General features: G+C 44.2%; 1 protein-coding gene across 1 annotated transcript in view; it reads left to right on the forward strand.

The window, feature by feature from the left end:
• The window catches only part of LOC126227229 (tachykinin-like peptides receptor 86C), a 969,629-nt gene extending 961,135 nt beyond the window's left edge, over nucleotides 1-8,494 (forward strand). The window contains exon 8 of the mRNA XM_049942236.1: nucleotides 8,464-8,494. Coding sequence (XP_049798193.1) covers nucleotides 8,464-8,480 — 17 coding nt within the window. The 3' untranslated portion in view covers nucleotides 8,481-8,494. The remainder of the gene's footprint in view (nucleotides 1-8,463) is intronic.
• Nucleotides 8,495-18,353: the final 9,859 nt, after the last annotated feature.

The raw sequence follows: 18,353 nt of genomic DNA on the forward strand, positions 1-18,353 counted from the left end.
AATTCTGTAGTTATCTGTAACTTAAGCTCTTGTTACTCAATATTCAAGATTTACGCTAGATTAGCCGTATACCACGTAGGTAGATGCAGTGTAGTGCCCTCCAGTGAATACTGAATGCTGTCTTCCGACTGACAAAAAGCTTTGCTATTTAAAGCGAGTTCCGTTGAAAATGGATCTAATTCGTTGGAACAGGACCATGTGCAGATTCGAACCAGCGCTCAGTCTTCATTGAAGCTTACTGTCTATGCATTTGGATATAGATTCTTACACACTACAGTAAGTTTCAAAAAAAATTATGTTTTCTCATCTTTCACCACAAGATGATCGTGTGAAACTTTGCTATCATCTCAGAACATTAACTTTCTTTTTTACTACGCAAACTTAAGCCGTAGTTAAAATATACTTCTAGCTGTAAAAAATTCAGTAATTTCTCCATGTGAGAATAACTTCACGCTCCACAGAGTTTATACATTGTTCCTTACAATCGATAACATTCGGTCGACGTTTAAACAAATATGATTTTCATTTTCATTGTCTGCTAAGAGCTGGATATCGCAATACATAACCACCATTTTTGGAAAACATTTCATAACGGCGTAAACAAACACATGTGAATCGCACAGCTAATCAACAGTTACAGTACACTGTTGAGCTTCTACTAAAAGTTGAGGGAAAGGAAGAGATACAGTCAGACAAGTAGCTTACGAATGAAATCAGTAGGAAATGTAAGGACGTCACATCGAACTGGCTTCAGAAGATACGTGAAGAAACAGACACGATATTAATTGCAGATTAGTTTCAGAAAATAGAAAACCAAAATACGTGTCAAAGAATTTAAATAGAAAGACACTAACGTTAAGACTAAAGGAAATTCCACTGTTAAATGCAGAGGAGAGAGAGGAGAATAGTGGCAGAAAGTGCAATGAAGTCGTCAGTAATTTTAGACGGTATAATAGTCGTCTATTTGAAATCACAGGCGATCCAGTGTGAGATTCAGAATCTGACAGAACCTTGAAAGATTTGCAATCAAACACGATTTTTGTGGGAAATTCATTGAGGAAACAAGAAACCAAAGTATTATTCAGGCCAATGTGTGTAGCTGTGAGACTGGAGCCGTCCAATCGGATTTCTGAGGAGTATCATCCCTAAATTCACGGAGACAGGGAGGGTAAAAAAGCCCAACAACTGTCGCACTGTCATCTTCACAGTTCATGCATTAGGTTGCTGACCAGAATAATGTATAGAAAAAACGAAAATGAAAATTTGTTAGAAGATGAGCTTGACTTTAGAAAATGAAAGGTGTGAAACAGGCAATTCTGACACTATTATCGATAACGGAAGCAAGACTTAAAGAAAGACACCTAGAAAACATAGATCATATCTCCAAAATACATAGAAAAATTAGAAAAGAAACCGCTCAATCTCTTAATTCTGATAGTTGGTGGCCGGTTATTGTACCAGGTGCCATGTGAAACATGTAACTGACTACATTAACACAGAACAACTGCCGGCCGAAATGGCCGTGCGGTTAAAGGCGCTGCAGTCTGGAACCGCAAGACCGCTACGGTCGCAGGTTCGAATCCTGCCTCGGGCATGGATGTTTGTGATGTCCTTAGGTTAGTTAGGTTTAACTAGTTCTAAGTTCTAGGGGACTAATGACCTCAGCAGTTGAGTCCCATAGTGCTCAGAGCCATTTGAACCAACAGAACAACTGTAACACAAGTAACCTAACTAATTAACATGCATATAATGACGAGACAAAAATAACACTCAACATACACGGCAAACGGCACTAAGGCCTCTTACCCACGCACGTTGCGCTGCTGAACAGCGTGGCGACAGCGGTCAGCGTTCCGTAGTGCAAATAGCCTGGGACTGTTACACACATGGCGACCCATACGCCAGCGGCAGCGACAACCGCGCGGACATATGTGCACGGGCTGCTGGCAGCAGCGTTTTGTTACCTTTCAAACGTAGCGTTTCGTTAGCGTATCAGCCATTCTCACAGCACCACGAGTTTTGATATTGAGCGTTCCATGTATGAGGTAGAAATGTGTCATTCCACCATTTGCAAATAAAACGAGGGATTAAAATAACAAAACAGGTACGTATTTATACACTGAAGAGCCAAAGAAACTGGTACTCCTGCCTAAAATCCTGTAGAGCTCCCGCAAGCACGCAGAACTGCCACCAACACGACGTGGCATTGACTCGACTGCTATCTGAAGTAGTGCTAGAGGGAACTGACACCATGAATCCTGCGGGGCTGTCCATATATCCATTAGAGTACGAGAGATTGGAGATCTCTTCTGAACATCACATTGCAGGGCATCCCAGATATGCTCAATAATGTTCATGTCTCTGGAGTTTGCTGGCCAGTGGAAGTGTTTAAACTCAGAAGGGTTTTACTGGGGGCAATCTTTAACAATTCTGAAAGTGTTGTTTGTCGCATTGTCCCGCTGGAACTGCCCAAGTCCTTCCGGACGCACGATGGACATGAATGAAGGCAGGTGATCAGACAGGATGCTTACGTACGTGTCACCTGTCAGAGTCGAATCTAGACTTACCAGGGGTCCCCCCCCCCCCCCAACTGCGCACGCCTCACACCATTGCAGAGGCTTCACCGGCTTGAACAGTCCTCTGCTGACATGCAGGGTCCATGGATCCATGAGGGTGTCTCAATAGCGCTTTACGTCCATTCGCTTGAGACAGTTTGAAATGAGACTCGTCTGACTAGGCAACATATTTCCAGTCATTGTCCGCAGCTCGTGGTCGTGCGGTAGCGTTCTCGCTTCCCGCGCCCGGGTTCCCGGGTTCGATTCCCGGCGGGGTCAGGGATTTTCTCTGCCTCGTGATCACTGGGTGTTGTGTGATGTCCTTAGGTTAGTTAGGTTTAAGTAGTTCTAAGTTCTAGGGGACTGATGACCATAGATGTTAAGTCCCATAGTGCTCAGAGCCATTTTTTTTTCCAGTCATCAACAGTCTAATGTCGCTATTGACGGGCCCAGGCGAGCTTTGTATCGTGCAGCCATCAAGAGTACACGAGTGGACCTTCGGTTCCGAAACCCCATATCGATGATGTTTCGTTGAATGGTTCGCACGCTGACACTTGTTGATGGTCCAGCTTTGAAATCTGTAGCAGTTTACGGAAGGGTTGCACTTCTCTCACGTTGAACGATTCTGTTCAGTCGTCGTTTGTCCTGCTCTTGCAGGATGTTTTTCCGGCAGCAACGATGCCGGAGATATGATGTTTTACCGGATTCATGGTATTCACAGTACACTAGTGAAATCGTCGTACGGGAAAATCACCACTTGATCGCCACCTCGGAGATACTGTGTCCCATCGCTCGTGCGTCGACTGTACCACCACGTTCAAACTCACTTAAATCTTGATAACCTGCCATTGTAGCAGCAGTAACCGATCTAACAATTGCGCCAGACACTTGTTGTCTTATATAGGCGTTGCCGACCGCAGCGCCGTATTCTGTCTGTTTACATATCTCTATATTTGAACACGCATACCTACACCAGTTTCCTTGGCGCTTCAGTGTACTTTCCCTGTCATGACAAGTGCCTGTACGGTCGCCATGCTGCACTATCTCAAGGTGGGCAGTTGTAGTTTTGTATAGCTTCCTTTTGAAATTTATTGGTGAAGATTTATTCCAAATTATGGAGCGTAACTGCTTTATTGCCGCCTTTCCCTTTCCTATTCTGTGTTTTATTTCCTCGTTGCTTCCACCTTTATCCGAAATTATTGTTCCAAAACAATTATATGATTGACTACAGATCTATCACCTATAGCAAGATTCTTTTCTATACCTCTGACAACGAAGTATTTAGTCTTTGTTAGATTAATTTTCATGCCTAACTGCTCATATTCTTGTTTAAGCTTTCTTAACATATACGACATAGCCTGTTGTTTCTTGGTGAGGATGACCTGAACGTCGGCGAATTTTTGGGAGAACAGAATGTCATGACCTACTCTAATTTCCATGTTTTTGCACTTATTTTTCCAGTTTTTCAATGTTTCGTTCAAAAATATTTTAAAGAGAGCAGGCGCTAAGCAGCATCCCTGCCCCAGTCCTTTGCTAACTTTAAGTTTCTGTGATAGTAACGTCTCAACTTTAACACGACAAGCATTACCTGAAAACAGCTTTCTAACGGGTAGTACGCAACATTTCTGAATGTTTTCGTTATTCATTGCTTCCCACAATCTTAGAAAGTAGTACACTATCATAGGCGTCCTGCAGGTCTTACGAAGTCCTTGTGTGTCTCCAAGTTATGTGCCATTAAGTTGTCAGTCACCTGTCTATAGCTGTAGAAATTATCGATACATGACATTCCTGCCCGAAAGCTACTCATTCTTCTACTCCCTCAACTTGTAGTTTAAGGATCTTACCACATAGTCTCGATATAGAACTGAGAACAGTGATTCCACGATAGATTGCGCAGTCAACTTTGCTTTCCTTTTTAAATATTTTTGTGATGAACCCTTGTTTAAACTCGACAGGGATTTCCTATCCACTAAGATAGAGGTTAAATAGCTTCGCTAGATATTCAAATAATACGTTTAGCCAAGTTTTCAACAACTTTATATATACAGATCCTCAGGTCGTGGTGCTTTGTCGTTTTTGCTTAACACTATCCTGTATTTCCGTTGTTGTTAACTCCTGGATATCTGTGTCATGTTCAGCACCTGCAAAGGAGCATATATATCCTCAAAATCGGATTCATCTTCTTTAAAGAGTTCTTTACAGCATGTCTTCCATCTATCTTGGCTTATCAGCTGTAAGTTTATACCATTACTGTCATTTGTTTTTAGCTGTTTTATCACTATTATGTTGTTTTATCACTTTCATAGTTTCTTTGGACTTTGAAGTCACTATGTAGTTATTAATTTCTTCACGTTTAGAGTTCTATACAACATTTTTTGTTTAATTACTACTTTCTTTGCATCCCTCTCAGTCTTAGAGGGTGACACATACTGACCTATATGAAAAAAGTATATTAGTTACAAACTACGGCGTGCAAGCACTTTATTCAACATGTAAACGTCACTACAGATACCCGGATTTAGCTTATGATATTTTCGATATGACAGCCACAACTGGCGATGATGTGGCGCAGACAAATAGCGAAATCCTAAATGACCCGCTGAAGAGTCGGAACATCGATGCTGTCAATGATCTCCTAAATGTCTGTTTTCAATTCAGCAATGGTTTTGGGGTTGTTGCTGCTACTTTGTCTTTAATACAGCCCCACAAAAACGAGTCGCATGTGGTCAGGTCCGGAGAATATGGCGGTCAATCAAGCCCCACGCCAGTGACCTCTAGGTACCCCAGAGTCACAATGTGGTCCCCAAAGTACTTCTCCAGGACATCAAGGGGGTCGAGCTCCGTCTTGCATGAACCACATCTTCTCGAAATCAGGGTAACATTGAATAATGGGGATGAAGTCATCTTCCAAAACCTTCACGTACCGTTCGGTAGTCACCGTACCATCAAGGAATATCGCACCGACTATCCCGTGACTAGACACTGCACACCACACAGTCTCCCTTTGAGGGTGAAGAGACTTCTCGTCCGCGAAATGCAGATTCTCACACTCCCAAATGGACCAGTTTTGCTCACTAAAGAATCCATCGAAATGAAAGTGGGATTCGTCGCTAAACAAAACCATGCATGTGCATACTAAACTGAAGAGTCAAAGAAAGTGGTACACCTGCCAAATATCGCGAAGGGCCCCCGCGAGCATGCAGAAGTGCAGCGACATGGCGTGGTATGGACTCGACTAATGTCTGAAGTAGTGCTGGAGAGAACTGACACCATGAATCCTGCGGGGCTGTCCATATATCCGTAAGAGTACGAGGGGGTGGATATCTCTTCTCAACAGCACATTGCAAGGCGTCACAGATATGCTCAATAATGTTCATCTCTGGGAATTTTGGTGGCCAGCGGAAGTGTTTAAACTCAGAAGAGTGTTTCTGGAGGCACTCTGTAGCAATTCTGGACGTGTAGGGTTTCGCATTGTCCTGATGGAACTGCCCAAGTCCATCGGAATGTACACTGGGACTCAATGGATGCAGGTTATCAGACAGGATGCTTTCGTATGTGTCACCTGTCACGAGTCGAATTTAGACGTATCAGGGGTCCCATATCACTCCAACTACACACACCACAACTTTATAGAGGCTCCAGCAGCTTAACATTCCCCTGCTGACATGCAGGGCCCGTGGATTCAATGAGGTTGTCCGTCCGCTCGATACAATTTGAAACGACACTCGTCCGACCAAGCAACGTGTTTGCAGTCATCAACAGTTCAATGTCAGTGTCGACGGGTCCAGGCGAGGCGTAAAGCTTTGTGTCGTGCAATCATCAAGGGTACACGAGTGGTCCTTTGGCTCCGGAAGCCGGTATCGATGATGTTTTGTTGAATGGTTCGTACGCTGGCACTTTTGCTGGCCCATCATTGAAATCTGCAGCAATTTGCGGAAGGATTACACTTCTGTCACGTTGATCGATTCTCTTCCGTTCTTACAGGATCTTTGTCCGACCGCAGCGATGTTGGAGATTTCATGTTTTACCAGATTCCTGATATTCACGCTTCACTCGTGAGATGGTCGCACGGCAAAATCCCCACTTTATCGGCACCTCGGAGATACTGTGCCCCATCGCTCGTGCGCCGACTGCAACACCACGTTCAAACTCACTTAAATGTAACCTACCATTGTAGCTGCTGTAACCGATCTAACAACTGCGCCAGACACTTGTTGTCTTACATAGGCGTTGCCGACCGCAGCGTCTTATTCTGCCTCTGTATTTGAATGCGCATTATATCAGATTCTTTGGCGCTTCAGTGTAATTCAGATCAAGCTCCGCGGCCAAACGTACAGTTTGAACGTCTTAACGCAAACAGTTCTGAAGTTACGACGATTTTATTTCATATACACTACTGGCCATTAAAATTGCGACACCACGAAGATAACGTGCTACAGACACGAAATTTGACAGACAGGAAGAAGATGCTGTGATATGCAAACGGTTAGCTTTTCAGAGCATTCACACAAGCTTGGCGCCCGTGGCGACACCTACAATGTGCTGACATGAGGAAAGTTAGCAACCGATTTCTCATACACAAACAACAGTTGACCGGCGTTGCCTGGTGAAACGTTGTTGTGATGCCTCGTGTAAGGAGGAGAAATGCGTACCGTCAAGTTTCCGACATTGATAAAGGTCGGATTGTAGCCTATCGCGATTGCGGTTTATCGTATCGCGACATTGCGGCTCGCGTTGGTCGAGTTCCAATGACTGTTAGCAGAATATGGAATCGGTGGGTCCAGGAGGGTACTACGGAACGCCGTGCTGGATCCCAAAGGCCTCGTATCAGTAGCAGTCGAGATGACTGGCATCTTATCTGCATGCCTGTAACGGATCGTGCAGCCACGACTCAATCCCTGAGTAAACAGATGGGGACGTTTACAAGACAACAACCATCTGCACGAACAGTTCGACGGCGTTTGCAGCACCATGGACTATCATCTCGGAAACCATGGCTGCGGTTACCCTTGACGCTGCATCACAGACAGGAGCGCCTGCGATGGTGTACTCAACGACGAACCTGGGTGCACGAATGGCAAAACGTCATTTTTTTCGGATGTTTCCAGGTTCTGTGTACAGCATCATGATGGTCGCATCCGTGTTTGGCGACATCGCGGTGAACGCACACTGGAAGTGTGTATTCGTCATCGCCATACAGGCGTATCACCCGGCGTGATGGTATGGGGTGCCACTGGTTTACACGTCTCGGACACCTCTTGTTCGCATTGACGGCACTTTGAACAGTGGACGTTACATTTCAGATGTGTTACGACCCGTGGCTCTACCCTTCATTCGATCCCTGCCAAACCTTACATTTCAGCAGGATAATGCGCTACCGCATGTTGCAGGTCCTGTACGGGCCTTTCTGGATACAGAAAATGTTCGACTCCTGCCGTGGCCAGCACATTCTCCAGATCTCTCACCAACTGAAAACTTCTGGTCAAAGGCGGCCGAGCAACTGGCTCGTCACAATACGCCAGTCACTACTCTTCATGAACTGTGGTATCGTGTTGAAGCTGCATGGGCAGCTGTACCTGTACACGCCATCGAAGCTCTGTTTGACTCAATGCCCAGGCGTATCAAGACCGTTATTACGGCCAGAGGTGGTTGTTCTGGGTACTGATTTCTCAGGATCTATGCACCCAAATTGCGTGAAAATGTAATCACGTGTCAGTTCTAGTATAATATATTTGTCCAATGAATACCCGTTTATCATCTGCATTTCTTCTTGGTGTAGCTATTTTAATGGCCAGTAGTGTAGTACAATAATTGTCACCCTTTACATAGCTACTTCTGCTACTGCTGTGGCTACAATTTAAGTTGCTTGCTTTATGGAAACCAGAGTATTTGTTGTGTGCGAACGCAGATGAGGAGGGCGGATGACAACGTGCTGCAGGCAGCGCCGCGCTGCCTTGGCGGCGGCGGACGCAAGAGACGCAGCTGGGCCGCTACTCCTCAGGCCGCGCGAGCGCGCCGGGCCGCGTCTCCTGACGGCGGCTGCCGGCGGGGGCGGCGGGCGCGGCTCTGGTGGCGGGCGCGGGGGCGGGGTCCGCCTCTCCAGCTGCGGCCGGGCCTCGCTGCCCCCCGCACTGCGACCTCCAGCAGATCGCAGCCGTCGCGCCGGGCGTCGCCGTGGAGAGTGCCGACTACACGGCGAGGTGCGCGGCCGACACGACGGCCGTGGACTGATCCACCGAACAGGAAGCTGTCTTCAAGGAGGAAGGCGCCGTGGAACCACAGAAACCTACTGTAGTGTTGAGGATTCTATCAGTTACCTCTACGATTGTACAGTTAGGTCATTGTGGGGCCCACAGATTCGGACGATCGCATCCAATCCATCTACCCGGATATTTTTCATCCAGAAATTTGTGGACATTTGGCTATCAATGAGATGGTGTCCCCCATACAGCTGGAATGTGACATCTGGTTGCATGTATTCCCATTTCGGCACAGCAAACGTTAAATGTCCACGTAGAAATCACTGTCGACAGCAGATTCGCTGCAAAAGAATGAACCAGTGATGCACTTGTGCAGAAATCGGCACCACTCCTAGACTTCGGGAGTGTATTTCCACTTCACACGAAACATGAGGACACACAAATACCCTGTACATGAACATTCCGTTTGCCACACACACGAAACATTGACACATCATAAAAAACAAGTATTTCAAGTTTGTTGACATAGTCAACCAGGAGATATTCGATCTGTTGTAAATTCCTTTTTTATGTTACGTATTGAAAACTCATGAACTCAAATCTTCTTTATTAGGATGGATTTCCAGTTTCAGCTAACACTTACAGATCGTAAAACACTACTGATTAGTGCTGATGCGATTACGGCTTCACAAGTCGTTAAAATCCTTCTTAAAATGACATCATCTGTATATGACATAATTAAAAACAGCTTTTCATCGTCCGTGGCCAGCGTAATTGAACATTGGACATAAAAAAGGTGTTATGCAGTTACAACTGACGAAATTATCATTGTGTCAGTTACTAAGAGGTAACGGCGTAACGCCTTCGTTTTATAAGCGTCGTTCAATTACACTAGCATCGAACGATGAAAAGCTGTTTTTAATTATGTCATGTACGGATGTTGTCATTTCAAGAAAGATTTTAACGTATGTGAAGCTGTAATGGCACCCACACTAATCAAGACTGTTTTATGATTTGAAGATGCCTAGATTGTTAGCCGAAACTAATAATCCATCCAAATAAAGAATATTTCATGTGCGATCTTGACTTAATGGGTGTTCAGTCCCTAATATAAATAAAAAAACATGTATTTTCCAGGAAGTCATTGTTTGTGATGAGGTTTTACCGTCGGCTTTAGTGCTTCAGGCAGTTGCACCTTTTTGATACAAAGACGTAATCACTATGCAAGACTTGATCCTGATGTTTCCAAATCTCTGGCCACCATACAAGTTGATTGCGTTGTACTCCTCGGAAATGCCTTCCATGACTTGTCCACGATGGCGCCTGAAACACGTGGGACACCCGCCCCCTCTTTATGGAGAATGCTACCTGTCTCCTTAATTCAAGAAATTCTAGGTGGAAAAGTAGGTTACGGAATACATACTTTTCGGCAAATGTGCAACACTTGGAATATAAAGTAACTTTATAAGTTATCTTGTCACATGTTGGAAACCAGTTGTTGTTATCTGTTATAGTTTTAAAGCTGTTGAAGTCTAAAATTGTAAAGGTGATTTATAGACATCCCCTATATTTGTTCATAGACAGCTTGTTCCAGTCAAGCTTCCATCTTCAAATCACAGATTATCACTACAAAAAGCTTAAAGAAGGTTCCGTGGCGTCAAATAGACAACTATTTTACTTGCAGCATGTCGCATGCACATGTCTCTGGCACAACTATAAACAACCATACATTTAACACCAACGAACCTACTTTAAGTTTGGCGTAATGCTAATTCGTGACTTGAAGATGGAAGCTTGATCGGAACTGGTAGCTGTGAACAAATATTCATTTCAACACCTATTTGTGGTTCCATGAAGCCGTTCCAAAAAAAAAATGAAGCTGTCCAGCATTGTGTACAGAAAACATTTTGTGAAGGCATTCGTTGTTGTTTGTTGTTGTTGCGTCACTGCTCCGTTGCACCGGCGCCGCACTAGGTCACTAAGACTCCTCTGTGAATGTGACAGACAAGTGAAATGTGATTCTTGAACAGGATTGCACCTCAAGCCACGACTTTTGTCAACGAACTATCTTTATGGAGTTCATCTAATTTCACTCGATTATTGATTGTACAAACATGTTTCAAGTTACCTGAAGTTCTGCCTGTTATCTGTACAAAATATTAATAAAGGCCTCTTTCATCACTTCTGTTAACGTAATAGCAACTTTTTTACTTGAGAAAACTGTGTGTGTGTGTGTGTGTGTGTGTGTGTGTGTGTGTGTGTGTGTGTGTACGGTTTATGGGCACTCAACTGCGAACTTATCAGCGCCCTTATTAACATAATCAGAAACTAATGTGGTTGAACGTCGATTAACAGGAGGTAAAATATTATGTTGCTTAATTCTGCACTCACTTTCTGCCAAGTAAAATACCGTTTTCTCGCACAATCACGCAACTTATAAGATACCGTAAATCTGATGACTTTTCTAAAATTTTCTGTAGAGACATGAATAATAAAAGGAGACTACAATAACACATAGACAGGTTGCCTGGGTGCTTACAAAAAACATGAATGAGCCCGCCACTCATTTGTGTCATGGGCGACGACGTCTTTTCTACGAAAAACTGTCACACTTGCCCAATCTTATCTTTTGTTGTTGTCGAACAGTTATCTGTAAAACAGTCACTTTCAATTTTTATTTACCTTCCAAGGTACCGACTGAGCTCCGAACCACTGCTCGATAAAAATTGACCGCTCTGCCTGGACCTACATGAGACACTCAGCTTGAGTGAACCCAGCTGCTTATTGCAATTGGTGCAACGGAAATTCTAATTATTTTAATGAAAATTGAACATTTAAATGATATCAAAATGGGCACGAGTAACTGGGATGTGGTGTCGGAACCCCTACATTTACAACACCTAATATGACAGAATTATTCCTATAATCCTTAGATTCAAGATTCAGTGGAATTACATTTATTTCTTCTATAGGTATTCAGTCCGCCCCGATAGCTGAGTGGTGCCGGCACGGTAGCTCAGCGTGCTCGGTCAGAGGGTTAGCAGCCTTCTGTAATAAAAAAAACTGAGTTAATCGATCAACAACGAACTTAAATGGATGTCTTACGACGTCCGCCCAGAGCACATGCAACGAACGAAAGCGAACAAAATGAGATTGCGGCGGTCTCTCACGCCAAGGGGCCCGGGTTCGATTCCCGGCAGCATCGAAGATTTTCCACGCTCTGGGACTGGGTGTTGTCCTCATTATCATTTCATCATCACCAGTGGAAGGCAACGGGAAACCACCACTGGAATCACTTCGCTAGACGCTCATGCGGTGGACCTCTCTGACGAGGCTTCCCCCATGACAAGACCTACGGTAAGGCAGAAAACAAAGTTCTTTTTTTTTTGTATGTATTCACATGAGATCAGCAAGGTGTAGTACTTTGATATCGTGATATTTGTAATAACGAGATCATAACACATACATTGATACAGTTAATTAGTATGATATAAAGGTGGGTGGGAGAAGACAGAGAGCGGGTTGGGGGGAATCGTAATTTACTGGGGCCAGAGAATATTAACAAATTTAAACAAATAAATCTTGTTATAACACGATCCTGTAAGTGGTAATAAATACAAATGCAATATAAGGCAACGAGTAAATACTTGAAGTACAGGTCGGTAGCGCTAATAATAAATAGACTGCCGGGAAAAAAATTAATACACCTGGAAAGATGATGTCGATTTTGATCCGATGACGGCGTATACCATCGGAAGGATAGTAGATGTACTGATAATGTGCTGTGGCCGAGCGGTTCTAGGCGCTTCAGTTCGCAACCGCGCTGCTGCTACGGTCGCAGGATCGAATCGTGCCTCGGGCATGCATGTGTGTAATGTCGTTAGCTTAGTTAGATTTAAGTAGTTCTAAGTGTAGGGGACTGATGACCTCAGATGTTAAGTCCCATAGTGCTTAGAGCCATTTGAACCATTGTTTTGTACTGATAATGTTTTGAGGATCGTCCGGCAACAGATAGCGTATTGGCGTAGCTACCAGAGCGTCATTTGTGTCTACCCTTTAACAGAGAAGGCGCACAGTGTGGTGCAAAGTGCGAAACAAGGAGACAACCAAGCAACGGAGACACTCGTGCTTCCGGCAGCCACCTGAGCGAGTTTGGAGACAAATTGTGGCCTTCCGAGTCGCGGGATGGTCCTTTCTGAGAATTGCCATACAAGCTGGACGTACTGCGTCAGTTGTGCAACGATCACGTGAACATTCAAAACACACACGCAGACGAGGCTCTGGACGTCCACATAGCACTGACGCCCGACAAGACCGCCGTATTGTAAAGGCAGCAGCGGCAGATAGTACAGCTACCACAGACCGCTTAAGAGGGCTTCTGAACCCAGAAGCGTCAACACGAACTTTTGCAAACCAGTTATTAGCGGCGAAACTAAGGGACGCACACCTCTAGCCCGTCTACCATTCACGCCACAACACCGACGTGTTCGGTTGCGCCGTCAGAGGGTCACTTGGAAGATGGAATGGTGCGCCATGGTCTTCAGCGATGACCTGCACCCAACGGATGGCCGCTTGTGGGTGCGATGTAGACCTGGTGAACGCTGTTTCGCGGAATGCATTCGTCCAAGACACACTGGCCCGAGCCCGGGACTTGCGGTCTGGAGTGCATTAAGCTACAACTCTCGTTCACAAATGTTCAAATGTGTGTGAATTCCTAAGGAACCAAACTGCTGAAGTAGAGCTAGAGGGAACTGACGCCATGAATCCTACGGGGCTGTCCATATATCCATTAGAGTACGAGGGGGTGGAGATCTCTTCTGAACAGCACATTGCAAGGCATCCCAGATATACTCAATAATGTTCATGTCCGGGGAGTTCGGTGGCCTGCGGAAGTGTTTAAACTCAGACGAGTGTTCCTGGAGCGAATCTGTAGCAATCCTGGACTTTTGGTGTGTCGCATTGTCCCGCTGGAATTGCCCAAGTCCTTCGGAATCCATGATGGACATGAATGGAGGCAGGTGATCATATAGGATGCTTACGTATGTGTCACATGTCAGAATCGCATCTAGACTTATCAGGGGTCCCACATCACTCCAACTGCGCACGCCTCACACCATTACAGAGGCTTCACCGGCTTGAACGGTCCTCTGCTGACATGCAGGGTCCATGGATCCATGAGGGTGTCTCAATAGCGCTTAACGTCCATTCGCTTGATACAGTTTGAAACGAGACTCGTCTGACCAGGCAACATGTTTCCAGTCATCAACAGTCTAATGTCGGTGTTGACGGGCCCAGGCGAGGCGTAAAGCTTTGTGTCGTGCAGCAATCAAGAGTACACGAGTCGACCTTCGGTTCCGAAACCCCATATCGATGATGTTTCGTTGAATGGTTCTCACCCTGACACTTGTTGATGGTCCAGCATTGAAATCTGTAGCAGTTTACGCAAGGGTTGCAGTCCTCTCACGTTGAACGATTATGTTCAGTCGTCGTTTGTCCTGTTCTTGCGGGATGTTTTTCCGGCAGCAACGATGCCAGAGATTTGATGTTTTACCGGATTCATAGTATTCACAGAACACTAGTGGAATCGTCGTACGGGAAAATCACCATTTCATCGCTTCCTCGGAGGTGCTGTGTCCCATCGCTCGTTCGCGGACTATAACACCACGTTCAAACTCACTTAAATCTTGATAATCTGCCACTATAGTAGCAGTAACCGATTTAACAATTGCGCCAGACACTTGTTGTCTTATATAGGCGTTGCCGACCGCACCGCCGTATTGTCTGTTTACATATCTCTATATTTGAACACGCATGCCTGTACCAGTTTCCTTGGCGCTTCAGTGTACTTTCCTTGTCATGACAAGTGCGTGTACGGTCGTCATGCGGCACTATCTCACGGTGGGCAGTTTTAGTTTTGTATAGCTTACTTTTGAAATTTATTGATGAAGTTTTATTCCAAATGATGGAGTGTAACTGCTTTATTGCCGCCTTTCCCTTTCCTATTCTGTGTTTTATTTCCTCGCTGCTTCCACCTTTATCCGAAATTATTGTTCCGAAACATTTATATGACTGACCACAGATTACTATAGATCCATCACCGATAGCAAGATTCTTTTCTATACCTCTGACAACGAAGTATTTAGTTTTTGTTAGATTAGTTTTCATGCCTAACTGCTCATATTCTTGTTTGTGCTTTCTTAACATATACGACATAGCCTATTGTTTCTTTGCGAGGATGACCTGAACGTCGGCGAATTTTTGGGAGAACAGAATGTCATGACCTACTCTAATTTCCATGTTTTTGCACTTATTTTTCCAGTTCAAAAATATTTTAAAGAGGGCAGGCGCTAAGCAGCATCCCTGCCTCAGTCCTTTGCTAACTTTAAGTTTCTGTGATAGTAACCTCTCAACTTTAACACGAGCATTACCTGAAAACAGCTTTCTAACGGGTAGTACGCAACATTTCTGAATGTTTTCGTTATTCATTGCTTCCCACAATCTTAGAAAATAGTACACTATCATAGGCGTCCTGCAGGTCTTACGAAGTCCTTGTGTGTCTCCAAGTTATGTGCCATTAAGTTGTCAGTCATCTGACTATCGCTGTAGAAATTATCGATACATGACATTCCTGCCCGAAAGCTACTCATTCTTCTACTCCCTCAACTTCTCTCTCAATTGTAGTGTAAGGATCTTACCACATAGTCTCGATATAGAACTGAGAACAGTGATTCCACGATAGTTTGCACAGTCACCTTTGCTTCCCTTTCTAAATATGTTTGTGATGAATCCTTCTTTAAACTCGACAGGGCTTTCCTATCCACTAAGATAGAAGTTGAACAGCTTCGCGAGATATTCAAATAACACGTTTGGCCCAGTCTTCAACAACTTTATATTTTAGAAATAATTCAAAAGCCATGATCGCTTGAACACTGTTTACTAGATGACCGGTTTCAACACACTAAAAATGCCATAAGTAGCTCGGTATGTGCAAAATGTTGTTAGACTCATTAGACTTGTTAGACCCGTTATTGCAACAGGAGGGTGATGTGCTGTCCCATCATGATAATGATCGCTCACACACTGCCGTTAAACTTAACGTGCTCTGCAAGACGCGTCTCCAAACGAACATCTGTGGGATATGATGCGACTCGTCAACAAACAACTCATACAGGACTACGTTAATAGGTCAAGGTATCCCACGACAGTATTAGCCATCTGTACGATCAATTGGATACCAGAGTCAGCGCCTGCATTGATTACCGCCTATGGAGGTTACGCCACTTGGGATTCAGCATGGGTCGACACTTGGAACCATAGATTGATTGTACTATTGACCTGTAAACGTAATCATTTCATGCACACCTCATGCACCGTTGTAACAATTGTAAGTAGGCTGTTCAGGTTTTTTTATTGGTAACGCCACGTAGCGCTCTGTATGAACATCACTAGCTGTGCTGTGTGCAGTCTGTGGCTGATTTGCATTGTTGTTGGCTATTGTAGTGTTGGGCAGTTGGATGTTAACAGCGCCTAGCGTTGCGCAGTTGGAGGTGAGCCGCCAGCAGTGGTGGCTGTGGGGAGAGAGGTGGCGGAGTTTTGAGAGCGGACGATCTGAACGTGTGGCCGGCCGAAGTGGCCGTGCGGTTAAAGGCGCTGCAGTCTGGAACCGCAAGACCGCTACGGTCGCGGGTTCGAATCCTGCCTCGGGCATGGATGTTTGTGATGTCCTTAGGTTAGTTAGGTTTAACTAGTTCTAAGTTCTAGGGGACTAATGACCTCTGCAGTTGAGTCCCATAGTGCTCAGAGCCATTTGAACCATTTTTTTGAACGTGTGTTCATGAGAAAGAGTAAATTTGTAATATTGGATATCATGGACTGATATATATATATTATGACTTTTGAACACTATTAAGGTAAATACATTGTTTCTTCTCTATCAAAACTTTCATTTGCTAACTATGCCTATCAGTAGTTAGTGCCTTCAGTAGTTTTTATTTAGCTGGCAGTATTGGCGATCGCTGTATTGCAGTAGTTCGAGTAATAAAGATTTTTGTGAGGTAAGTGATTCATGAAAGGTATAGTTTAATGTTAGTCAGGGCCATTCTTCTGTAGGGATTACTGAAAGTCAGATTGCGTTGCGCTAAAAAAAATATTTGTGTCAGTTTAAGCATAGTCTTGTATAATTTTTCTAAGGGGACGTTTCATATGTCGACCCTTAGCCGAGGATACCTCACTGGAATCTTCTGATTTTTTTTCTTGTAGTTTTTGTAATTAGTGTAGCTATTGTTTATTGCTAGCGCGTAATTATAGAGAGAATTTCCTTTGTAGTTGTAGTTTTTCATTGTTGTACAGTAAAACAATTGTGGCATGCATGTAGTCAAGTATTGCGCAGCTGCACTAGCAATTAACGAGATTTTACTTTCAGTGCGATGTTAATGTGGTTTTCTTTTATTTTGCTCTTCAAATTGTGCTTTTCTGTGTTGTCGTGTAAAATATTGTGACAATAATGGCGTGTGAAAAACTTAATACTAGGCTCCAAAGTAAACTGAGAAACGACAGTGAAGATGATAGCAGTGTGTTAGCGCCACCGTGTAATGAATTAACTAATGTTCAAACTAGTTGGGGGGTTGGGTTGTTTGGGGAAGGAGACCAGACAGCGAGGTCATCGGTCTCGTCGGATTAGGGAAGGATGGGGAAGGAAGTCGGCCGTGCCCTTTCAAAGGAACCATCCCGGCATTAGCCTGGAGCGATTTAGGGAAATCACGGAAAACCTAAATCAGGCTGGCCGGACGAGGGATTGAACCGTCGTCCTCCCGAATGCGAGTCCAGTGTGCTAACCACTGCGCCACCTCGTTCGGTTCCAAACTAGTAATTTGGTAATTGTGCATAGGGAAATGGAGCGGGCTGCAAATAATGGTGTAGACAGTGAAACAATTAGTGAACAGGGAAGCATTATCGATCGATCGGTCGGCAACAATTCGCCTCAGGAATCCGAAATGACAGGACACAATTTTGCAAATACTGTAGATTTAGGTTTTGCGTCTTCACCGTTTTCTCAAATAAGTCAAGACACATTTTCTGCTCGTCAAAATGTGAATGTTGCCGGTGCAAATGCACTGCCGAAAAGCAAAGAGGAACAGATACCAGACACTAATACATTATTATTGCAATTAATGCAACAAATGAAAGATTTTGATAGAGAAGAAACAATGTATTTACCTTAATAGTGTTCAAAAGTCAAAATATATATACCAGTCTATGATATCTAATATTACAAATTTACTCTTTCTGATGGACACACGTTCAGATCGTCCGCTCTCAAAATTTCGCCATCTCTCTCCCAACATCCACCACTGCTGGCGGCTCACCTCCAACTGCGCAACGCTAGGCGCTGTTAACATACAACTGCCCAACACTACAATAGCAAACAACAATGCAAATCAGCCACAGTCTGCGCACAACACAGCCAGTGATTTTCATACAGAGCGCTAAGTGGCTTTACCAATAAAAAAACCTAAACAGCCTACTTACACCATGAATCTTGAGTAAATTGGAAATCTCTAAATGGGTGTACCAATTTTTTCCGGCAGTGTATTTAAAC

This window comes from Schistocerca nitens, chromosome 1 (genome assembly GCF_023898315.1).
Source record: "Schistocerca nitens isolate TAMUIC-IGC-003100 chromosome 1, iqSchNite1.1, whole genome shotgun sequence".
NCBI classification, from domain to species: Eukaryota; Metazoa; Arthropoda; class Insecta; order Orthoptera; family Acrididae; genus Schistocerca; species Schistocerca nitens.